The following is a 22,427-nucleotide window of genomic DNA, read 5'->3' as shown; positions in this document are numbered from 1 at the left end:
CAGACCAGCTGATAGAAAATGAGCAATGTATATGCACACATCATTGACCAGGGGTCTCTAATTTCTATTCTAAAGGGTCCCTGCAGAGTATAGCTCCACCTTTCATTAACACAGCTGCCTGGAGGTTTCAATAATACCTAATACAACCTTTATTGGAATGTTCAATTGTGTTTGTAGCGTTAGAGCTAAACTCTGCAGGACACCAGCCCTCCAGGAACAAGTTTGGTGACCCGTGCTATAGAATGTAAAAAAAAAAAAACTCACTCTCACGTCAAAAAAACTGGTTTCAGGGTTTTTGGGGAAACTGGTTTCTTGTAGATGCATCCTTGCGCTGTGTGTAAGAATATTGTGAAACTTTCAGGTGAGTATTCAAGGTGATGACTCATTCGACTGGTTCACTAAGAAGAACCGGTTAAATTATTTGTGTGCGATCTAGCCATTATGAAAATGCATTTCTCAAAACATCTGCTTACCAATGAAGTAAAATAAATAATAATTCACAAATGTAATCCAACCAATGCCTTTCTTCAGAAATATAAGTCTGATGTTGATGTGAATTACTCCTTTCATCGCTCTTTGGAGAAAGACTTCATTCATTTGCTTTCGTATTGTTTTTATTCAGTTTTATTTTATATGTGACTTTTCTATTTGTTTTAAAGATTTTTTGGGTTTTCTGTTAGCCAAGTGTCACATTTATAAATGTTTATTGGCTCTAAACCTTTATTTGGTTTATTCAGAATTGACCTTGACCAATGTTTGGAAACTATCTAAAATTCTATTAATCCAAAAGCAATGAAAACTGTCTCTTTATATTCATCTTTCGCGTCTGTTTAAGATGTAATTTCACTGCATTATTTTTGTTTTTGCTATCCCATGGCATTGTCTGTTTCTGAGTATATTTCCTGTGCTTTTTTAATATTTACATTTTGCTTGTCTCTGTGTTTATGATTGTATTTGTTCTGTTTGTTTGACATTAATTGATTTGATTTTTCAGAAATCTTGACTGTCAGTGCCAATGCATTCAAATACATTTACATCCAATTTTGAGACATTTTTGTTATACATTTGGTTCTGAATTAATTTTGAAATAGATATTTCATTTTACTAAAACATCCCACACAAGGTCTAATTATGAAACTGCAATTCTTCTTTCCTAACCCTGAGTTTAAATGAAAAAGGGGCACATAAAATTTACGTTACACACATTTATTCAATTTGCGTATTCCACTTTCAGTTGAATTTTCCAATTTATAAAGTGCTAAAGTTAGTATATAATATCAAAACTGTTGTTGTAAATGGCAAATGTAAATAATATAGCACATACTTTATGTCATAGAAAATGCTAAATTTAACAATATTAACACTAGTATTTTACATATTGCATTGCCGTTTTGTAGAGAACTTTGCTAAATTGATTTTGCTACTAATATGCTTCCACGTGAGGGTGGGATTGGGAAGTTTACAGAGGCAAGACCTAAAGCAGAGTGAGGTGTGACCAGATGGTTACACAAACCTGATTTTAGATTGTAGCTCAGACGAGACACAAGTCAGGAGGGGCCAAAAAAGCAGGTCTGAAACACACACAGGGACAACTACTATCAAACACGCTTACTTCGCCGGCAGAGACGACACTTGCAGGAGAGTGAGACACTGCTGAGGGATTTACTTGAGGAAGGGAAAAAGAGTGGAGTCTGGATGGACACCCTCTGCAGTCTCAGTGGCCTGGACCCTCTCTGGGTAAGTCTTAGACCAGTTGGCGAGATCTGCCAGTTTGCAGGCACATGAGGAGTTAGGAGACTGCTGTCTAGTCTGACACGATCATGCTTTCTGTAGTGTGCTGAACCAACTAGCTAACATTTTCTTGCAGTATTAAATGTCTGAAGAAAATACAGGGCATCTTAATTTTATCTGTTTCTGTAGTTTCCAATATTTGAAAATAGTTTTCTCTAGTTCACAAATTGATAAAAAAATAACCGTTTAACTTGAACTCAGGTCTATAGATAATTATGCCTGTGTAGATATTTATAATTCCTTATGTTACATGTTAAGGAGTTTCAGAGGTCTAATGGTTTAATGTTTCAGGATTGGAACGTCACGTGGTACACAGAACATCCAGACCTCACAAAGTGCTTCCAGCACACGATACTGGTGTGGTTCCCTTGTTTCTATCTCTGGATCTGTGCCCCTTTCTACTGCTTGTATCTCAAATTCTATTACAATGGACGCATATCTATATCCAGCCTCTGCTGTGCCAAGATGGTAAGTAATACTAGTCACGTTCTAGTTTTTATCCTAATGCCTTTCTAAAGACAAGAAATTAATTCTGTGGGAAGAACAGATAAACAGATCATATCACATCATAGCTGCCCTAAATAAAAAGGTGCACAAATGTGATTTTGAATGCCTTTTTTTGACCCTTCTGTTCAAAGATCTTACCATCTAAATATCATAAAGAACCTGTTTCAACAACAAAGAACATTTCATGCAACTGTACGGTAAAGACTAAAGGTTCTCTCATCGAACCCAATAAAGAACCCAAATTTTAAGTGTGTGTAAGTCAAGTCTAATAGGGAAAACAATACTGGTGAAAAGGTTTAGGGTCAGAAAGATCTCTCTCTCCTTAAATAATTGAACATTTTATTCTGCAAGAATGAATTAAGTTGCTCAAATGTGCTGGTTAACAGTAAATGTTCACAGTAAAGACCACAAAAGTGCACTAAATACTTTTAGTTAGAATAACTAGACCACAAAAAAGCCTTTTTTAAAGATTGTTTGTCTTGTTTCTAGTCCAAATATCAAATAATGCTTAAATTAAGAAGCATTTCTAGACAAGCAAAATACATTGTCATGTTTTAAGAAATAATATGTCAAAATTAAGTCAGTTTTTCCTTACAACAAGCACAAAAATCTGCCAATGGGGTAAGCAAAATAATCTTATGTCAAAAGGGAAAGCAAAATTATTTAGCTTACCCCATTGGAAGATTATTTTGCATTATTATTTTGTTTTAAGAAAAAAAAAGTTTTTTAAGTTTTTTAAAACAGGAATTTTTTTTTGCTTGTCTAGAAAATACTGATAATTTAAGAATTTTTAGATATTTGGACAAAAGTAAGATTTTTTTAAAAATCAAGATTTAAAAAAAGCATTTTTTGCAGTGTAGTGTCATCCGAGTCATCCCAATGTTAGGTTGATTTGTAAAAAATCATGTGAGAAGAAATTATATAGACAATTCACAATAACAAACTATTTTACATATATTTAAATAAATAAATGATAGAATAAATTGAAAAGCATCAAAGACTCAACCGTCCCCCAACATTAGAATAGACATGCAAGTAAAACATTTGTTGAGGGAATGACAGAATAGTGTTGCTCACATGTTTTTGTGCACATCTTGTAGGGTTTGGCTCTCTGTCTGGCCTCCATTGGTTTTTTGGAGACGGTCTACCTGCTGGTGGAAAGAAGCAGAGACATAGAGCATCTCATGGTCTTTCTCCTGAGCCCTATTATCCGTAGCCTTACCATGGTAAATCACACTATTAATATTCTGAACCTCCACATTGATAACTATATGTAAATTATTTAAAAGTATATGGTATTAAGATTCAAATGACTCTATTTCAAAATTTTCATTGTTATGAAACATGAAACTCAGAAAAACATTAAGTCTAAAGTCATAATTCAAATTGTTTAAAAATATGGTCAAATGCTCCAAAATGTTTTTGGATGTTTCTAAACTGACCCCACTGTGTCCTCAGATACTGGTGATGTTGATGATCCACTTAGAAAGGCTGAGGGGCTTTCGTTCCTCTGTGTTTCTCTTTCTGTTTTGGATGCTTTCGGTGGTCTGCTCACTGGTGCCTCTCAGAGCCAACATACAAGCCAACATAAAGGAGGTCTGTACATCAACACTATTATCCCACAGTGGTATAACAAAATAATTGATTATGGGTAACACATTATTAAATGTCACCTTTGTCCCGCTGATGATCATTAACTACATCAGCTTGTAGTCATTAGAGTTTCAGTCTTCTCAATGTCTGCTGACACTTTATTGTGATCATCTCACAACTGAAGTTCAACTAGTACAAGTAATTTTACAAGTACGCATAACTTATTTTACTAACGCTATCAATAACATACTATTTCAGTCAACAAGTAATATTCTACATTTACATGAGTACATGTAATTTATTAATAATAATGCAGTAATTAAAAGATAGTTTTATCATAGTTTTATGAGTAAATTCAGCACAGATTGTAAAAATTCAGAGAAAGTTATCTATAGTGGCCTCATAAAAGTATTCTAATATGGAAACCACACAGGAATAATGAAGCTTATTATGTAGTGAATGACTCCTTAAGAAATCCCTGGCAAATGTGTACCTGATCACTCTGTGTACTTGATTGGTGATCTCAACAGAGTGGAAAATCAAATCCTATCATTTTTAAATAATAAAACTGTGGTAGTCATTTTGTGCTAAGAAGTGCTGACTAAAAAATGAATAAACCTTAACTCAAAAGGTCAAAGCACCATACTTAAATATGGTACAAAACTGGCTCTAAGATTCTTTGAAAAAAAGGTAAGTTCTTCTTCTTCAGTATGAAATTGTAATAGGTAAGAAATCATGCTTTAGCAGTCAATTAATGAAGTTTTGTTTCTCGCCACTGTCGTCACTGGCTTGCTTGGTTTGCACTTGTGGAGCTGCGCATCGATGGATTTGCTCTTCAGTGTTTGGACTTTCAGCAGTGAAATTTAATCCACACTGAACTGAACTAAACTGAACTTAAACTCTGACAAACTGGACCGAAGCAGTTTCAATTTACTAGAACTTCTATGTTAAGCTGCTTTGACACAATCTACATTGTAAAATAGAAATAAACATGAATTGAATTATTAAAATGAGTGTACCGTCTCTGTGTAAAGTGCTGTCTACATCCTACTGATAACCAGTCATGTGTTTTACAGGGTTTCTCTGCAGATCCGATGAGATTTGCGGCATTTTTCACATTCTTCTCTCTTCAGCTGGCACAGCTCATCCTCAGCTGTTTCGCTGACCAGCGGCCAGACACTCTTAAACCTGTATATGTGAAGGTACAGCTTCATCAATGTTATGACCGAACTTATTATTTGGTAACACTTTACTTGAAGGGGTTGATTCGCATGTGTGTCATTTCTAGACTCTACCGCTCCCTGTTTTCATGTCTGAAAAAACACAGAGCTCTCAGTCAATTGGCGGGGATTAGGTTCTTTTAAGCATGTTTGTAATTGATGCGTCCACATGAGTATCCTGACCAGCTCATGAAGGAGTTTGAGCGTCAGATCCATCGTACATCCAGTGTACTGCACTGTCGCTGTGCACTATTTGTGCCAAACTTATTCTAAGCTAAAGTCTTTTCTAAACTCTAATATCTGCATTCTGTATATTATATTAGGCTTCATGACAGTCTTATGAACAGCTCGTTGAAAGGTGTCACCTTTCTGATTTTTTAAATGTTTGGTAAATAGTTAAAATTGCTAATACCTTGTTTTTTTCACTAGAACCCATGTCCAGTTGAGGATGCCTCTTTCCTGTCAAAATTACTTTTCTGGTGGTACGGCAGGTAGAGTCGCCTCTCTGTCTCTTTTCTGGACTTCTGAGATTGTTGAAAAGCTTTGGAGAATAAAAGATCACTGATATACTGAGAAATGCAGATATTTGTGCTCCACAGACTGGTGGTGAAGGGCTACCGCTCACCTTTAAAAGCTGAAGATCTCTGGTCTCTACGAGAAGAGGACACATCTGAAAAAATCATCTGTGATCTAGAAAAAGAGTGGGCAAAACAATGGGCCAAACTGCAACAGTAAGACACCTGCTATGTCCTTAAATGCACGTTTTCCATTCTGAGATGATGATTTTATTAATTGTTGTGCCAACATTGAATATTTACTCCAAAAAATGTTTGGATTCAAGAATGTTTAATTAAGATTATAACTATTCCAGCAGTGATTACAATGTTTCTGGCTAGTTACATGTGTGTCTGATCATTCCTCCACAGGAAAAAGAGCTCTCTGAATGAAGCGCAAACACTTGGTTTTAAGCTGAGTTCCTGTGTTAAGCAGCTGTTCAGAAAACTCTTTAAGGAACAGTGTACAGGTTTTGTTCTGTTTAGGACACTGGCCAAAATATTCAGCCCCTACTTTCTGACTGGGACTCTCTTTCTTGTCATCCAAGATGCTTTGATGTTCTCCATCCCACAAGTACTAAGGTGAGAGCAGCAGCAATGATCCAGCATTGAAAACTAAAAGCAATGATCAGCTCACCAAGGCTGCATGTATTAAATTAAAACACAGCAATAAATAAATGCAATAAAAGTAAAAGTTTTTAAAGCATTTTAAAATATCATTTATGTTTGTGATATTCAGCATTATTAATCCAGCCTTCAATCTAGTGTAATTAATCTAAAATTATGATTAGCTTATAAAATATATGGATTCTTGCTGAATAAATGGATTCATTTCTTTTACAAACACAAAACATTAAATTGACAAATACAAATTCTACTTTAAACAAAGAGATGTCTATAATTAAATGACATATCTATAATAAACATGAACTTATTTACACCTTGCCATTCACAAAGTCTAATAGTAAAGGGACTAAGCCAATGAGAAAATGAATGAATGAAAGGTCTTAAACAAAACAAAAAATCCGACTCTATCTTTCTATGTTCTGGTTGTATTTTAATATAAAACATGTTAAATAATTATATATTGTTACGATACCATCACTAAAACAACAAATGTAATGGTGGTCTAAAACCTTTGCACAGTACTGTACATATATAATGGCATGCTAATCGTTGGGTCTCAGTAAATCATAATAATGTTTGTTCTTGTTCTTCAGTTTACTGCTTGGCTATGTGAGGGATGAAGATGCCCCCTTGTGGAAGGGTTACCTCTTCGCCTTTTCTCTGTTCCTGTTGTCTTGTCTGCAGTCCCTATTTAACCATCAGTACATGTATACCTGCTTAACAGTTGGCATGAGGGTTAAAACTGCAGTTATGGGCCTGGTGTACCGGAAGGTAAATCTTAAGTGTTTACTAGCAAATGCAAAGAGGCAATAAATGGGTCTTACATTTACTCTGGTTGTCCACAGTCTCTGGTCATCAACAGTGCAGCCCGCAAGACATGTACAGTCGGAGAGATAGTGAACTTGGTTTCAGCTGACACCCAAAAACTTGTGGATTTCGTAATGTACTTTAATGCATTGTGGCTGGCACCCATTGAAATCGCCTTGTGTCTTTTCTTCCTCTGGCAGGTAAGAACAGATGCTTCTATAGAAATAACCCTAGTCATCTCTATGCTTTACCAAAAATGGCAAGGTAATATTGAGCAAGTGACAATTCTGACAGAGCTCAAATAATCAAAAAAAAAAATGTATGAGTTACAAAAATTATGCAAAGTATACTTTACCATGGTGATGTGCCACTGACCAGCTATTTCTGTGCAACCTCATCCAAAAAGCTTGCTCATTAGGTGGCAGACTCTACTCTTGAAGCATATAGTGTAAATATCATTCCACTACTTTTGATGCAGCAATATGTAGAGTGCCTCTTTCAGATATCTGCACGGCAGCTACATGAGCATCACCTTGTACATTCACAGGGTTTTATTTTCTGAATGTGGCCACTTCTATGAACAGTTCTGCTATACTTAGAGGATGTTTGAGCCTATTCCTCGTGACTTGGCTGCATTTGCCTTCCACCATGTAATGACCATCTCTGGCCGTCTAGAATAGTAAAAAAGAACACTAAGAGAACTGAACACTAGACAATAGAGCACTGAGATTCTGTCTGGAGATGGGGATGCCATGTAGTGTGAGAGATGAGACTCCTTCCACCATGTAATGACCTTTTCTGACGATTTTCCACCATTCACAGAATCACAGTTACCTTAATATAAAAATGTTCATTTCATTGTATGTACTTATTCGACATAATTAATTACTTCATTTGTTTTATTATTGTTTCTGTTAGTTTTTAATTTCCAATATTGTTATTTAATCACAAATAAAGATAAAAATATATACGCATAGGAGTATTTCCACCTCACGTAAAAGCCTAGATTGAAGGACAATGAGTACACATTTAGAATCTTTACCCAGTGGCAAGCTGTTTTGTACGTTAAAGTATAATTTTGCAGTTTTTTCTGAGAGTAAATCAATTTCAATGTTGTTAATGACAAAATTTTCTAATTTTTTAATTCTTTCAATGTCTCGCCCCTGTGCAGCATCTCGGTCCATCCACCTTGGCTGGCATCACCACTGTGATACTCATCTTTCCTTTAAATGGGTTTATTGCCAAAATGAGAAGCAAGCTCCAGGTATTGTCCATGTTGTTCCACTGAGACACAGTGTCGTCAATCTGCTTCAAGTCTACAGATATTCTGAACTCGCATGCATTTACTGCTTTCAGGAGGTCCAGATGAAACATAAGGATGAACGCATAAAGTTGATGAACGAAATCTTGAGTGGCATAAAGATCCTTAAGTTTTATGCCTGGGAAAAGGCCTTCAGAGAGCGAGTGCTGGGATACAGGGAAAAAGAGCTGAATGCTCTGAAGAAGTCCCAGATACTTTACTCCGTTTCCATCGCCTCCTTTAACTCATCAACATTATTGGTATATTTCAGAGACATCAGCAAAACCATATTTTTTCAAATAATCCTAACATTTATATAATTATATGGCTTACTCTACTTTGCCTACAGATTGCGTTTGCCATGTTCGGGGTGTATGTGCTAATTGATGATAAGCATGTTCTGGATGCTCAGAAAATCTTTGTGTCCATGGCTCTTATCAACATACTTAAAGCTCCACTCAGTCAACTGCCAATTGCAATGAGCACTACTATGCAGGTGAGCATCAGTAATATATGCACTATATGTATTATAATGTTAAAGCACTTTATTTAGAGAAATATTTGTTTTTCTCAATTCTAAGGTGGTGGTTTCTCTCAAACGTCTTGGGACGTTTCTCGATCAAGATGAGCTGAAACTTGATAGCGTGCAGAGAGTTCCATACAATCCCAGTGAGTGCATTAGCTTTTCAGTGTTTTCAGACTCTTCTATGATGTAAAACACTTATATGCCTCATAAGAGGAACATTTTTACATGTTGTGCAATAAAGAGATGTTTGCCCTATCAGTGTGAAGGAAGAATTCTAAAGCAGGAGGGCATAACCAAAACCATTATTGAAATATATAAATAAACAAATAATGAGTTACTGATTTCACCAAAACCACCCATCTTGAGGAATATTTTTGCAGATCTTTTGCAAGACAAGCTCAGTTGTGTAGGCCTTCATCATTTAAGCACTTTAATTCAGCAATATTTATGTAACTGTTTTCCACATTTTGTGTTAAAGATCTGTTTGTATATCCGATTTATTAAAAATATTTTTTGTATTAAATAAATGAAAAGCTCCAGGCTTTCGCTTTATTTTTAATAACAAAGCCAGGCTTATGTTAATGCATGGGTTTTTTTTTATGTAAACGCATTAACCAGAATTGTCACACTGTTGCCTTATTACCATGTGGTATGGCTTTATGAGCTTTTATTCACACAGTATAGAGATGCATCACCCCAAATTACTGTTAGGTCCATAGATATTTGAACATTGATGCAATTATAAAATTTTGGCTCCACACACCAACACAATGGATTTGAAATGAAACGAACAAGACAAGCTTTAACTGCAGACTGTCAGCTTAAAGCTGTGGTCACACTGGACTTTTCTCCCCGTAGACTTCAATTTATACGCATGCGAATGCGTCAGACCGACAATGCAAGTTCGTGGGTCAAGTTGCAAGTTGGGAAATCGCATTACTTAACTGCATGAGACCAATCAATACATGATCTGTCTGGAAAGAAAATTTTAAATATGGACAAAACGCTCACTTTTTAAAATGTCATTTTGTTTAATCCCACCCCTTTTTTGCAGTGCTATACAATAGAATTTCGCAAGCGTAACCCTAGTGTGACTGCGGCTTTATTTTGAGGGTATTTGCATCCAAATCAGGTGAATGCTGTAGAAATTACAAGACTTTCCTCTTGTTACTCGCCACTTGTTAAGAGTCTAAAAGTAATTGGACAATTGGCTTCTCAGCTGTTCCATGGCCAGTTGTGTGTTATTCCCTCATTATCCCAATTACAATGAGCAGATAAAGGGTCCAGAGTTAATTTCAAGCATGCTATTTGCATTTGGAATCTGTTACAGTCAACTCTCAAGATGAGATCCAAAGAGATGTCATTATCAGTCAAGCAAGCATCATTAGGCTAAAAAAACAAAACAATCCCATCAAAAAAGATAGCAAAAACATTAGGTGTGGCCAAAACAACAGTTTGGAGCATTAAAAAGAAAGAACGCACCAGTGAGCTCAGCAATACTAAAAGACCTGGAAGACTACAGAAAACAACTGTGGTGGACGACCAAAGAATTCACTTCCTGGTAAAGAAAACACCCTTCACAACAGTTGGCCAGACCAAGAACACTCTCCAGGAGGTAGGTGTTTGTGTGTCAAGGTCAACAACCAAGAGAAGCCTTCGCCAGATTGAATACTGAGGGTTCACCACAAGATGTAAACCATTGGTGAGCCTCAAAAACAGGAAGGTCAGATTAGAGTTCTAAAGCCTTCACAGTGCTGAAGCAACAGCCTATGGACAGATGAGATCAAGATCAACTTGTAACAGTGATGGGTAGAAAAGAATATGGAGAAGGAAAGGAACTGCTCATGATCCTAAGCAGTGAAGCATGGTGGTGGTAGTGACATGGTATGGGCATGTTTGGCTGTCAATGGAACTGGTTCTCTTGTATTTATTAATGATGTGACTGCTGACAAAAGCAGCAGTATGAATTCTGAAGTGTATCAGGCAATAATTTCTGCTCCTATTAAGCCAAATACTTCAAAACTCACTGGTCGGGGCTTCACAGTGCAGATGGAGAATGACCCAAAGCATACTGTAAAAGCAATCAAAGAGTTTTTGAAGGGAAAGAAGTGGGATGTTATGCAATGGCCAAGTCAATCACTTGACCTGAATCCCATTCAGCATGCATTTAACTTGCTGAAGACAAAACTAAAGGCAAAATGCCCCAAAAACAAGCGGGAACTGAAGACAGCTGCTGTAGAGGCTTGGCAGAGCACCACCAGGAATGAAACCCAATTTCTGGTGATGTCTATGTGTTCCAGACTTGAGGCTGTAATTGACTGTAAAGGATTTGCAACCATGTATTAAAAAAAGAAAGTTTGATTCATGATTATTATTGTCCAATTACTTTTGGGCCCTTAACAAGTGAGAGGCACACATGCAAACTGTTGTAATTTCTACAACCTTTACCTTATTTGGATGTAAAAACCCTCAAATTAAAGCTGACAGTCTGCAGTTAAAAGACATCTTGTTTGTTTAATTTCAAATAGATTGTGTTGGTTTATAGAGCCAAAAATGTTAGAATTGTGTCAGATGTTCAGATATTTCTGGACCTAACTGTATATTTCTGTCATCAATTACTCGTCTTATTGCCGTTCTGCACCTGTATGATTTTCTTTCTTCATATAAATGTGAGAAGATATTCTGAATATTCTGCTCTAGGTTGCTATTTTATATTTTAAAAGAAGGAATCCAGCTTCAATGAATGACTTAAAAACATTATATACTGTAGAACAAGTTGTCTATAAAACGTCAGTTTTCTTGAAGAAAAAACTCATTGGCTCTCTATTTATTTCTCTTTCAGATATTGAAAGTGTTGTTATTAACAATGGCACATTCAGCTGGTCTAAAGACAGCACACCATGTCTCAGGAGGTAGATTTAAACATATTTATAACTTACTTATAACACCTGCTGAAAGATCTCTGAAGGTCCATCATTCCTATAGATTAAAATCTGGCAACAATTCATTTCAGAATCAATGTCAAAGTTCAGCGAGGTTCACTGGTGGCTGTAGTTGGTCATGTGGGCAGTGGAAAATCCTCTCTCTTGTCTGCAATGCTTGGAGAAATGGAAAAGAAAAGTGGCCACATCACAATCACGGTAAATGTAGGAACATCATTAAAATATATATTTGCATCCATTAAATACATAATTTTGCTAACACTTTCTTTTAGGGCTCTGTGGGTTATGTTCCTCAGCAAGCATGGATCCAGAATGCCACTCTTAAAGACAACATTTTGTTTGGATGTGAGAAGAAAGACAGTTTGTACCAGAAAGTACTGGAAGCCTGTGCCCTCCTACCAGACTTAGAGATCCTTCCTGCACGAGATGCAACAGAGATTGGAGAGAAGGTGCATAATATGGATTAGTTTTTATGTATTGTGGGAAAAGCTATTAAATGTGAGCTTATACATTACAAATATGCATCGTATCACAAGAGACAATGCTAACTACATTTTTACAATGTTCACAGGGGTTAAATCTGTCAGGAGGTCAAAAACAGAGAGTAAGTCTGGCACGAGCAGTATACAGGAATTCTGATATCTATCTGTTGGATGATCCCTTGTCAGCGGTGGATGCACATGTGGGTCAACACATCTTTGAAAAAGTCATTGGACCTAATGGATCTCTTAAAAATAAGGTACAATTTAAAATATAAATAGGATGAACAAAAATATGTCAATTCTAATATAGAAAATGCTATATTCTAAATTAAAGTATATAAGTCCACAACTGAACGGCAATGACACAATTTTCTATGGTAGTGACTATGACTAATTTACTTCAAGAGATATGATATAAGTTTATTACACATGCACACACGTATGCAGTAGGCCCCCTTTTGCCTTTTGACATGTTCAGCAACAATACTTAGGTTGGTTGTGGCATTGACGTGATGCTCAATTGGTACTAATGGGCCCAAAGTGTGCCAAGAAAATATCCCCCACATAATTACACCACCACCAGCAGCAGCCTGAACCATTTATACATTGCAGGATGGATCCATTCTTTCAAGTTGTTGAGACCAAGTTCTAACCCTACCATCCAAACTTCACAGCAGAAATCGACTCCTTACACCAGGCAACGTTTCCTGTTCTTAGCTGACAGGAGTGGCCCCTGGTGTGCTCTTCTGTTGCTATATTGTGCATTCAGAGATGCTCTTCCGCATACCTCGGTTGTAATGAGTGGTTATTTGAGTTACTGTTGTCTTTCTATTAGCTAGAACCAGTGTGGCCATGCTCCTCTGGCATCAACAAGACATTTGCAATGGCGCTCACTGGATATTTTCTCTTTTTCGGACCATTCTCTGTAAACCCTAGAAAGGGTTGTGCATGATCCCAGTAAATCAGCAATTTCTTAAATACTCAGACCAGCTCGTCTAGCACCAACCATACCACATTCAATGTCACTTATATCACCTTTCTTCCCCATTCTTATGCTCAGTTTTAACTGCAGCAGATGGTCTTGACAATGTCTTGACAAATGAGTTGTTGCCATGTGATTGTCTAATTAGAAATTTGCATACTGCTTTGAGCCGTTGGACAGGTGTACCTAATAAAGTGGCCAGTGAGTGAATAATGTATGTGCATGTGTGCACAAAGGTTTATTTATTTATTTATTTTTTGGATAATATGAAGACTCTCCCATAGGCGCAGTGAATTTTTATACTGTAAAAAACAGCATAATTTTATATATATATATATATATATATATATATATATATATATATATATATATATATATATATATATATATATATATATATATATATATATATATATATAAACAGTAGTATAATATGGCTTTACCCTATCGCTACCCTTTAAGCCAACATCACAGAAAACCTGTAGCAAATTCATTGTCAATGGTGGGGAAAGTGTTAAACACAAAAGGTTTCATGTTTATGTACTGTAAAATCAAATCTCCCAAACGTTTGACAATATGTATAAAATCTTTTGATTGATCATGTTCTGTATTCCTTGCAAAAACAGACTCGTGTTCTGGTGACTCATGGGCTCAGCTTTCTGCCCCAAGCAGACCTGATCCTGGTGATGGCAGATGGAGAAATCAAAGAGATGGGCTCTTATGCCGAGCTTCTGAGCAGAAAGAATGCCTTTGCAGAGCTTAAGGCTTTTTCTGTTAGTGAACGCAAGGAAAGTGCCACCCTAAAAGGTAAGATAGAGTTTCCAGCTACTATGGTAACACTTTATTTGTTAACATTGTTAAAAAATGCAGATGCATCTGGTTTTAGGAACCAGGAAATCAGTATCTTTCCTAAGCATAAAAGACTTCTCTACTGACCTCATCAGGTAAAAGTAACCAAGTTTTAAAAATGCAACTTTTACATTCGTTGAAAAGCACATATTCACCTTCCTGTCAACTTTTTTTTAATGAAGGGGAGATTTGGGAAGTGCAAGTATACAAACCATGGAAGCAATATCTGACCCAAAACTGAATCAGGACAGGGATGAAGTTGGCAGACTAACCCAAGCTGACAAAGCACATACAGGCCGGGTAAGCAGTACAGCCACATCCGCAGACTTTACAAGCTAAGGGTAAACATCAAAATATACCTTTAATTGTAACTTAAGTGTAACGATAAGGTGGCAGGTTAATTTTCAGTGACAAGGGTTTTAGATACTCGTGTCACCACAGAAATCTAATTTTAACTTCTGATGACAGACCTTTAAGCTTCATTGTTCTGAACACTATATTATAGACTTTACATGCTAAACATAATCCAAAGTGCTGTTCATCACACATTCTTCTTCATAATGGGTCACATAGGTGAAACTGGAGATGTATGTGGAGTACTTCAGGACCATCGGCTTGGCCTTCATAATCCCCATCATCTTCCTCTATGCGTTCCAGCAAGTTGCTTCACTGGCTTACAACTACTGGCTCAGTTTGTGGGCAGATGACCCGGTTATAAATGGAACACAGGTTAACACTGATCTGAAGCTTGGTGTATATGGAGCTCTTGGCTTTGCTCAAGGTTTGCATTCTCTCAGGTTTCTTCAACAGGCATCTAGTATCCTTGGTCTGTAGAGTTCTCTTGAACATTAACTGTGATCATTTATTGCAGGAATTGCAATTTTCGGGACTACTGTAGCAATATCCCTTGGAGGAATAATTGCATCCCGGCAACTTCATCTGGACCTTCTGAACAACGTACTTCACTCTCCCATGTCATTCTTTGAAAGTACACCTAGTGGTAACCTTCTCAATCGTTTCTCAAAAGAGATAGACGCCATTGATTGCATGATCCCTCATGGTCTGAAGATCATGCTAGGCTATGTGTTCAAACTTCTGGAGGTTTGCATTATCGTGCTGATGGCAACTCCATTTGCAGGAGTGATCATATTGCCGTTGACTCTTCTCTATGCCTTTATCCAGGTATGCTACTAATGATAACCCAGAAAACAAGGAAATTAAAACAAGGAGCATTTGTAATTTATCTGACAAATTCCACTTTGTTTTTAGAGTTTCTATGTTGCCACATCCTGCCAGTTGCGAAGACTAGAGTCAGTGAGTCGTTCACCCATTTATACTCATTTCAATGAGACAGTCCAAGGAGCCAGTGTGATCCGGGCCTTTGGTGAACAGCCTAGATTCATTCTTCAGGCTAACTGTCGAGTGGACCTCAATCAAACGTCCTACTTCCCAAGATTTGTAGCTTCAAGGTCAGATTCAGTTTGCTTATTCATTCTTTGTTGCATGTCCAGCCATTCCATCTAACATTTTACAATATTTGTAATGTTATTTTAATAGGTGGCTGGCAGTAAATCTAGAGTTCCTGGGTAACTTGCTGGTCCTTGCTGCAGCTATCCTATCTGTTATGGGAAGGGCAACTTTAAGTCCTGGAACAGTGGGGCTAGCTGTGTCTCACTCTCTCCAGGTAGGAAACTCTGTCTTAAAAAGCTTTGGAAAAATGCATGTTGTCAGCATTTCATACAAGAAATTCTAAAGGCAATTCACACTGCAGGTCACCGGGATTCTAAGCTGGATTGTGCGGTCATGGACTGATGTAGAAAACAACATTGTGTCTGTTGAGCGAGTGAAAGAATATGCTGAAACGGCAAAAGAGGTAGTGCTGTTTCTGCAATAAATTTCCTTGCAATGAGTGACCAAATTAAATGTGTATGGTTATTCTTGAGATTACCAAGTTTGTTTTGTGTTGGCACAGGCACCATGGACATTCGAGGACAGTCCACTCCCGTCTGACTGGCCCAGATCCGGATCTATTGGATTCCAGGCATATGGACTTCAGTATCGCAAGGGTCTTGACTGGGCCTTGAAAGAAATTTCCCTCAGTGTCAATGAGAGAGAAAAAGTAAATATAACAATTGGAGGAATTTAATACATTTTTTCATATTTCATCATTTAATATATGCTAAGCCATTCATCAAATCCAATCAGGTTGGAATTGTGGGAAGAACAGGAGCTGGAAAATCATCTCTGGCTCTTGGAATCTTTCGTATCCTTGAGGCAGCAAAAGGAAAGATCTTTATAGATGGCATAAACATAGCAGAGATTGGACTGCATGAACTGAGGTCTCGTATCACTATCATCCCACAGGTACACCTGAAAATGAAAAAAAGGAAGTTAATAGCAAATGAGACAAACTTTAGGAAAAGACTTGATTTTAATCTCACCTCTTGCCCTAGGATCCAGTGCTGTTCTCGGGTTCGTTACGTATAAATCTGGATCCCTTTGATCGCTACACTGATGAAGAGGTTTGGAGATCTCTAGAACTTGCACATCTCAAGACCTTTGTGTCTGACTTGCCTGACAAACTCAACCATGAGTGTTCAGAGGGTGGAGAGAATCTCAGGTACAAACTCTAGATTTCTCACAAATTATTAGCTTGGGTTGTTTTATTCATAAGTTGACTTACACCTGGCCTCTCTAAATACTCTGGCCTTTAGTTTGGGTCAGCGGCAGCTGATTTGCCTGGCTCGAGCTCTCCTCAGAAAGACGAAGATTCTGGTTTTGGATGAAGCCACTGCAGCGGTGGATCTAAAGACGGACAATCTGATACAGTCCACCATCCGAACCCAGTTTGAGGACTGTACAGTTCTGACCATTGCACACCGCCTCAACACCATCATGGACTACACAAGGTGTAACAGAGAGTAAATCTAAATGCTGAAATGAATATGATTATGACGATTGACAGTGGTCTAACTCAATCCTTTTGCCAACAGGGTAATTGTGATGGACAGAGGGAACATCACAGAGATAGACTCTCCATCTAACCTGATATCTCAGCATGGTCAATTCTATCGAATGTGTCGAGAGGCTGGGCTGGTGTGAACCTTCACCATCAATGACAAAATCGTATCTTCACTTAGGAGAGACAATGAAAATATTGGTGTAGAATAACCAATATCTAAATGGCATATATAGATGGCTACTCAAGTGAAGCACAAAGCTCAGGATGAAGAGGACTTGGATGCAATAGTTGTTCTAGTAAAGCTGGTGTACACATTTTCTCCTGTACAACAGAAGTAGTGTGCTTTAGCCTGCTGGTACTTTCACTGATGTCTGAGGTGCGAAATCAGAAAGACTCAGTAATCAGTAATCTCATTTCAACATTTAAAGACTTGAGTGACCTTTAGCAACTTACCGTAGAGTTCTTCAGGTAGTCAGACAGTATTTATCTTCTCTAATTTAAATGAAAGTAAAGTTTCATTCAATACTGTAGTTTATTCTTATAGTTCCTTAGACAGGATTCCTTTCCTTAATTATTTCATTTAAGCACATTTAAACCTAAATTCCCTTACAAATGAAGCATGCATTTATTTAAAGCTATTTACAATGTGAGAAATACGTCGTATTTAAAGCAGAGTCACGGGGCAGCAGTTTCTCATCAGACACTTCCTCCAGCTTCTCTGGGAGAATTCCAAGATGTTCCCTGGTATGCAGAGACGCAACCAGTTTGCCCTGGAGCTTCTCCTAGGCCCCTTTCTGGTGGGCAACACCTCCCCTGGAGGCATTCAAAACAGATGCCCCAGGCACCTCAACTGGCTTCCCTTGACGAGGTGGAGCAGCGGCTCTACTCCAAGGCCCCGTTTACACTAATGTGTTTTAGTTTGAAAACGCATACGTTTTGCTACGGTTACGCCATCCGTCCACACTGCGCCGGAGTTTTCGAGAGCCAAAAACGGAGCGTTTTGGAAACACTGGAGAGGCCATTTTCATTTTCAAAACCCTGCTGCTCCGTTTCAGTGTGGATGGGGGAAAACGGAGACATCTGAAAATGGAGGCGGGGCTGCTTAGATTCACTACCTGATTGGGTCTTTTGTGTCATTGCGTATCCTTCCCTTATTCATCAAGCCCCTATCACATGACTATAACACATGGCTTTAACGCCACCGGAAGACAGCAGACCAGCCTTCACTGTAAACAACAACATGGACACAGAAATGGGAGCGTTGTTTGCACTATTGTCTGTTTTAGGCACCCTTGTGCAGTTATTAATTTGTTATGTTTAGTAACAACTCGACTACGTCGTCTGTCCACAAAAATACCTCTCTTGCTTTCATTGCCATTGCGTTCATTATTCAACCAGCGTTTGTTGACTAACAATAACCAATTGCCGAGCGAGACACATGCTTCCTGTTTATACTAGAACGCGCATACCCAGAGTGCGCAAATGGTCACGTGATATACGTTTTTGGTGGCGTAGTGTGGACTTAGATATGTTCAGAAACGCTAGGTGAAACGTTAGTGTGGACGCGAATCATTTTTTATCTAAAACGCCATTTTAAAACTAAAACGCACTAGTGTAAACGGGGCTCAAGTTCCTTACTGGAGACAGAGCTCTTCACCTTGTTTATAAGGGTGTGCCCTGCCATACTGTGATAGAGAGGCATTTCAGTCGTTTGTACCAATCTACAAAACCTGGCTGGCCTCAGCCCAAATAAGAAAATTGAGGCCATACTCCTGTAAATTTATGGATTTGGGCAGTGGTTGATGACGAGGCCATGACGACCTGATCTTTGGACACCAAATTTCAATGAGTAACGGAATGTCCATAAAAAAAAGAAATCACACATTTTTTCTCATAAAAAAATTTGTTTGTGTTTAAATAATTTAATTTAAATAAGTATGTATTTTGTACTGTACAATAACTGCATTTGTATATTTCTAATTTTTCTAACACACCATGTGTGACTGTCAGACTTGAATATGCAAATTTTATTCTATGAATAGCTTCAGTAAAATAATTGGTAGTTTTTATTCATTTTCTTTTCGGCTTAGTCCCTTTATTAATCCCCAGCCGCCACAATGGAATGAACCGCCAACTTATCCATCACGTTTTATGCAGCGGATGCCCTTTCAGCTGCTACCCATCTCTGGGAAACATCCATACACACTATCTTAGTAGTTTAGATATTACTTATATATTAATAAAGCAAATACATATACATTTATATATCCTTTTCTTTTTTCCTCTCTCTTAGAAAATAAATCAGACTCTCAAAATGTCAAAAAGTACGAAATAGTAAAATAAAGGATAAGATAAAACATTCTTTACAAATAAAATTGTTTATTTCCTTTTTACATATTAGGCTAATTTATGAAACTAAGAGCACTTAAAACTTTTACGACTGTACAAATATCAAATAATACCATATGCTTATAAACAAACCATATAAAATAGGGCTGTGCAAAAATATCAATAGATCTAACTATCGCGATAATTCCTTTCATAATAGTGTATCGATAGTCCAACCTGAAGTATCATTTAAGTTGGGCCAAACAACCTCCTCCTCTGCTCCAGTAGATGTCGGTAACTCACTATCAACAAAACACTAAGTAGTATGGTATCAGACATACCGGTAACCAAAAGTGAGCATGGTGGAAAATATAAAGGCGCCTCCAGCTTTTAGAGCTGACGTGTGGCTGCACTTTGGTTTTAAAACTATACAAGAGTACTGAATTAGACAAAAATGCCATTTCCAGCTTTGCAAATCTATCTTAAAATATTCAGGAAACACTACGAACTTATCAACTTATCACTTACAAGACACCACACAGAAGAATTAGCAGTTCTGCGACCTCAACCGAAACCTCTTGAGGCAAACTACACTGGATAACATCATTGACAAGCTTCTGTCTAACTCAACTAACATTGCAGAGTTACTGAAAACTGCATAGGAGGAATGGGACATAAAATGGAAGGACCTGTCGTTGTAACACAAGACGTCAAACATGACCGTAGCAGCACAGCTGGCCGGCATGTTGCATGTAAAATGTTTAGTGTACGCCATCAATTTACCTGTGCAATCAGTTTTTACAGCAAAATGTTCACAATGCTGTCAGTCGCTGTCAGTCAGTTTCAAATAGTTTACAGCATATTAGAGCACTGTCTTCCAATTTTATGTTTACTTGATGCATTTGATTTTTTTTACTTGCTTTAGTTTACAAATTGTTTATTTCATTTATATGTGACTTTAGTGGCATATACATTTTAGTTACGTGTTTAATCACAATATGTATTTAATACATTTCAGTGAGTTCACACTGCAGTTCTAATGAATTTAAATGGATAGAAAATAAACTGGAATTGTAATTCGTCTGTTGACTTGATCAAGTTGTCAATATAACATGACACACATACTAATACAAACTATTGCAATATATTACAATATTTGTTGTATCACAATATATTGTGACATATTGTATCGTGACCCATGTATCGAGATATGTATCATAATGTGAGGCCTTTGCCAATACACAACCCTAATAAAAATATGTAGCAAATCAGATATATTTTCTTTTATTTATTATTTAAATTGAGTCTTTGTCAGTTCTTTAAAAAAATTCTAAAGGCATAAATTAGCTAAATATTCATTAATTATTATTATTATTGTTTTTCATTTGAAAGAGTTGTCATTAATTAAACTGTGCAGTTTACAACATAAGACAGTTTTGAGGTTCGGCACAAAAATTTAAACAATATAATAACACTGCATTTTTTTTCTTAAAAAAAAAATTAAAAAAAAGAAATATATATGTATGTATATATATATATATATATATATATATATATATATATATATATATATATATATATATATATATATATATATATATATATATATATATATATATATATATATATTGTATATTACTATATATTACTATTTTATTTCTTTTAAGAAAAAAAATGCAGTTTTATTATATTTTTTTAATTTTTGTGCCGAATCTCAAATTCATACTTTTCATTCATTTTCTTTTCGGCTTAGTCCCTTTATTAATATGCAGTCGTCACAGCAGAATGAACTGCCAACTTATCCATTACGTTTTACTCAGCGGATGCCCTACCAGCCGCTACCCATCACTGGGAAACAACCATACTCACTCACAGACAATTTAGCCTACCCAATTCACCTATAACGCATGTGTTTGGACTGTGGGGGAAATCGGAGCACCTGGAGGAAACCCATGCGAACGCGGGGAGAACATGCAAACTCCACACAGAAATGCCAACTGACCCAGCCGAGGCACGAACCAGCGACCTTCTTGCTTTGAGGCGACAGCACTACCTACTGCGCCACCATGTAAGCGAAATATATATAATTATAACGTTATAAATAATGGAAAATTACTTGTAAATAATGTTTCGTTTTCTAGCACACACTGATAATTTCACTTTGTAAGACCTATCGTCAGGAGCAAAGGTAAGAATATATTAATATATAATAAGAGTAATAATATATTATATATAACATACCTAATTCAAAATGGCAGGGACTTCTATGGTACTTTTGTACCATTTTTAAACTGTCTGGTTACCAACATTACTCAAAATATCTTCATTTGTGAACTACAGAAGCAAGATTTGGATTGACTTTAATGGCAAATTTTTGAGTGAACTAACCATCTAAACACCCTTTCAGTCATGCATTTTCTGCCCAAAATCTAACAAAGCAAATAAAACCAATTCACTTTAATGACAAAGGACTGAATCACACTAACTACTAACTACATTTCGTCACCTTTAAATTATAAGGTTATATTATATCTGACATTTTTGTCAAAATTGAGTTATTGACATATTCCTATTAAATGACAACTTGTTTACATTATGGGATGTTTTTTTATTAGTTGTTTACATTTTAAAACTTTTTGTTTAAAAAAACAAATGTTACACACATGCTGTTTGCTATGGAATGCAAAAACTTTGAAGCTCAATATCTCAAAATTATTCAGAAAGCAGATAGAACCTTATAATTCCAAGGTGACGATTTGTCCCAAATAAATGTGAAATTTGCTTTTATTAATTCTGATGTTATATTAGATATGGGGTAGGATTAAGGGATCTGAAATATGGCTTTCCGTAAAAAGTGATTCTTCAGTGCTAACTTGGCAAACAAACTAAAATTTTACTAATTATTTAATAGTTCTAAACAGCTAGTTAAAAACAGAATGCTCGCATGCTTTTATATA

At 36.7% G+C, this 22,427-nt stretch overlaps 1 protein-coding gene across 3 annotated transcripts; it reads left to right on the top strand.

The window, feature by feature from the left end:
* The first annotated feature begins 1,521 nt into the window (after positions 1 to 1,521).
* On the top strand, positions 1,522 to 20,741 carry abcc6b.2 (ATP binding cassette subfamily C member 6b, tandem duplicate 2). 3 transcript variants are annotated; one of them, XR_015481028.1, is made up of 32 exons: positions 1,522 to 1,737; positions 2,083 to 2,259; positions 3,399 to 3,524; positions 3,757 to 3,894; positions 4,968 to 5,093; positions 5,541 to 5,602; positions 5,711 to 5,842; positions 6,038 to 6,247; positions 6,886 to 7,063; positions 7,138 to 7,299; positions 8,271 to 8,363; positions 8,456 to 8,659; positions 8,749 to 8,895; positions 8,981 to 9,068; positions 11,768 to 11,837; positions 11,939 to 12,065; positions 12,140 to 12,316; positions 12,439 to 12,606; positions 13,958 to 14,138; positions 14,218 to 14,275; positions 14,363 to 14,480; positions 14,754 to 14,961; positions 15,052 to 15,137; positions 15,319 to 15,362; positions 15,450 to 15,649; positions 15,738 to 15,864; positions 15,952 to 16,053; positions 16,153 to 16,299; positions 16,386 to 16,544; positions 16,634 to 16,800; positions 16,895 to 17,089; positions 17,174 to 20,741. XR_015481028.1 is itself a non-coding variant. In XM_087244855.1 (31 exons), exons 1-31 carry the CDS (start codon positions 1,696 to 1,698, stop codon positions 17,280 to 17,282), a joined length of 4,509 nt encoding a protein of 1,502 aa, XP_087100981.1. In that variant the 5' UTR covers positions 1,522 to 1,695; the 3' UTR covers positions 17,283 to 20,741. The 3 variants fall into 3 exon arrangements, 2 of the variants coding, with proteins under 2 accessions (XP_087100981.1, XP_087100982.1); XM_087244855.1 differs by having other exon boundaries at positions 15,052 to 15,362; XM_087244856.1 differs by having other exon boundaries at positions 6,038 to 6,313; positions 6,812 to 7,063; positions 15,052 to 15,362.
* The last annotated feature ends 1,686 nt before the right edge of the window (positions 20,742 to 22,427 follow it).

This window comes from Danio rerio, chromosome 3 (genome assembly GCF_052040795.2).
Source record: "Danio rerio strain M-AB ecotype USA chromosome 3, GRCz13ab, whole genome shotgun sequence".
NCBI classification, from domain to species: domain Eukaryota; kingdom Metazoa; phylum Chordata; class Actinopteri; order Cypriniformes; family Danionidae; genus Danio; species Danio rerio.
The sequence above is the reverse complement of the archived record's forward strand: the minus strand, read 5'-3'. Positions and strand labels throughout refer to the sequence as shown.

Excerpts from the sequence above, each read along its gene's own strand:
- abcc6b.2 (XM_087244855.1), top strand. The coding sequence starts at position 1,696 with ATGGACACCCTCTGCAGTCTCAGTGGCCTGGACCCTCTCTGG. Across the intron at positions 8,896-8,980 it reads CAATGAGCACTACTATGCAG|GTGGTGGTTTCTCTCAAACG; the intron begins GTGAGCATCAGT and ends CTCAATTCTAAG. Across the intron at positions 16,054-16,152 it reads ATGCTGAAACGGCAAAAGAG|GCACCATGGACATTCGAGGA; the intron begins GTAGTGCTGTTT and ends GTGTTGGCACAG.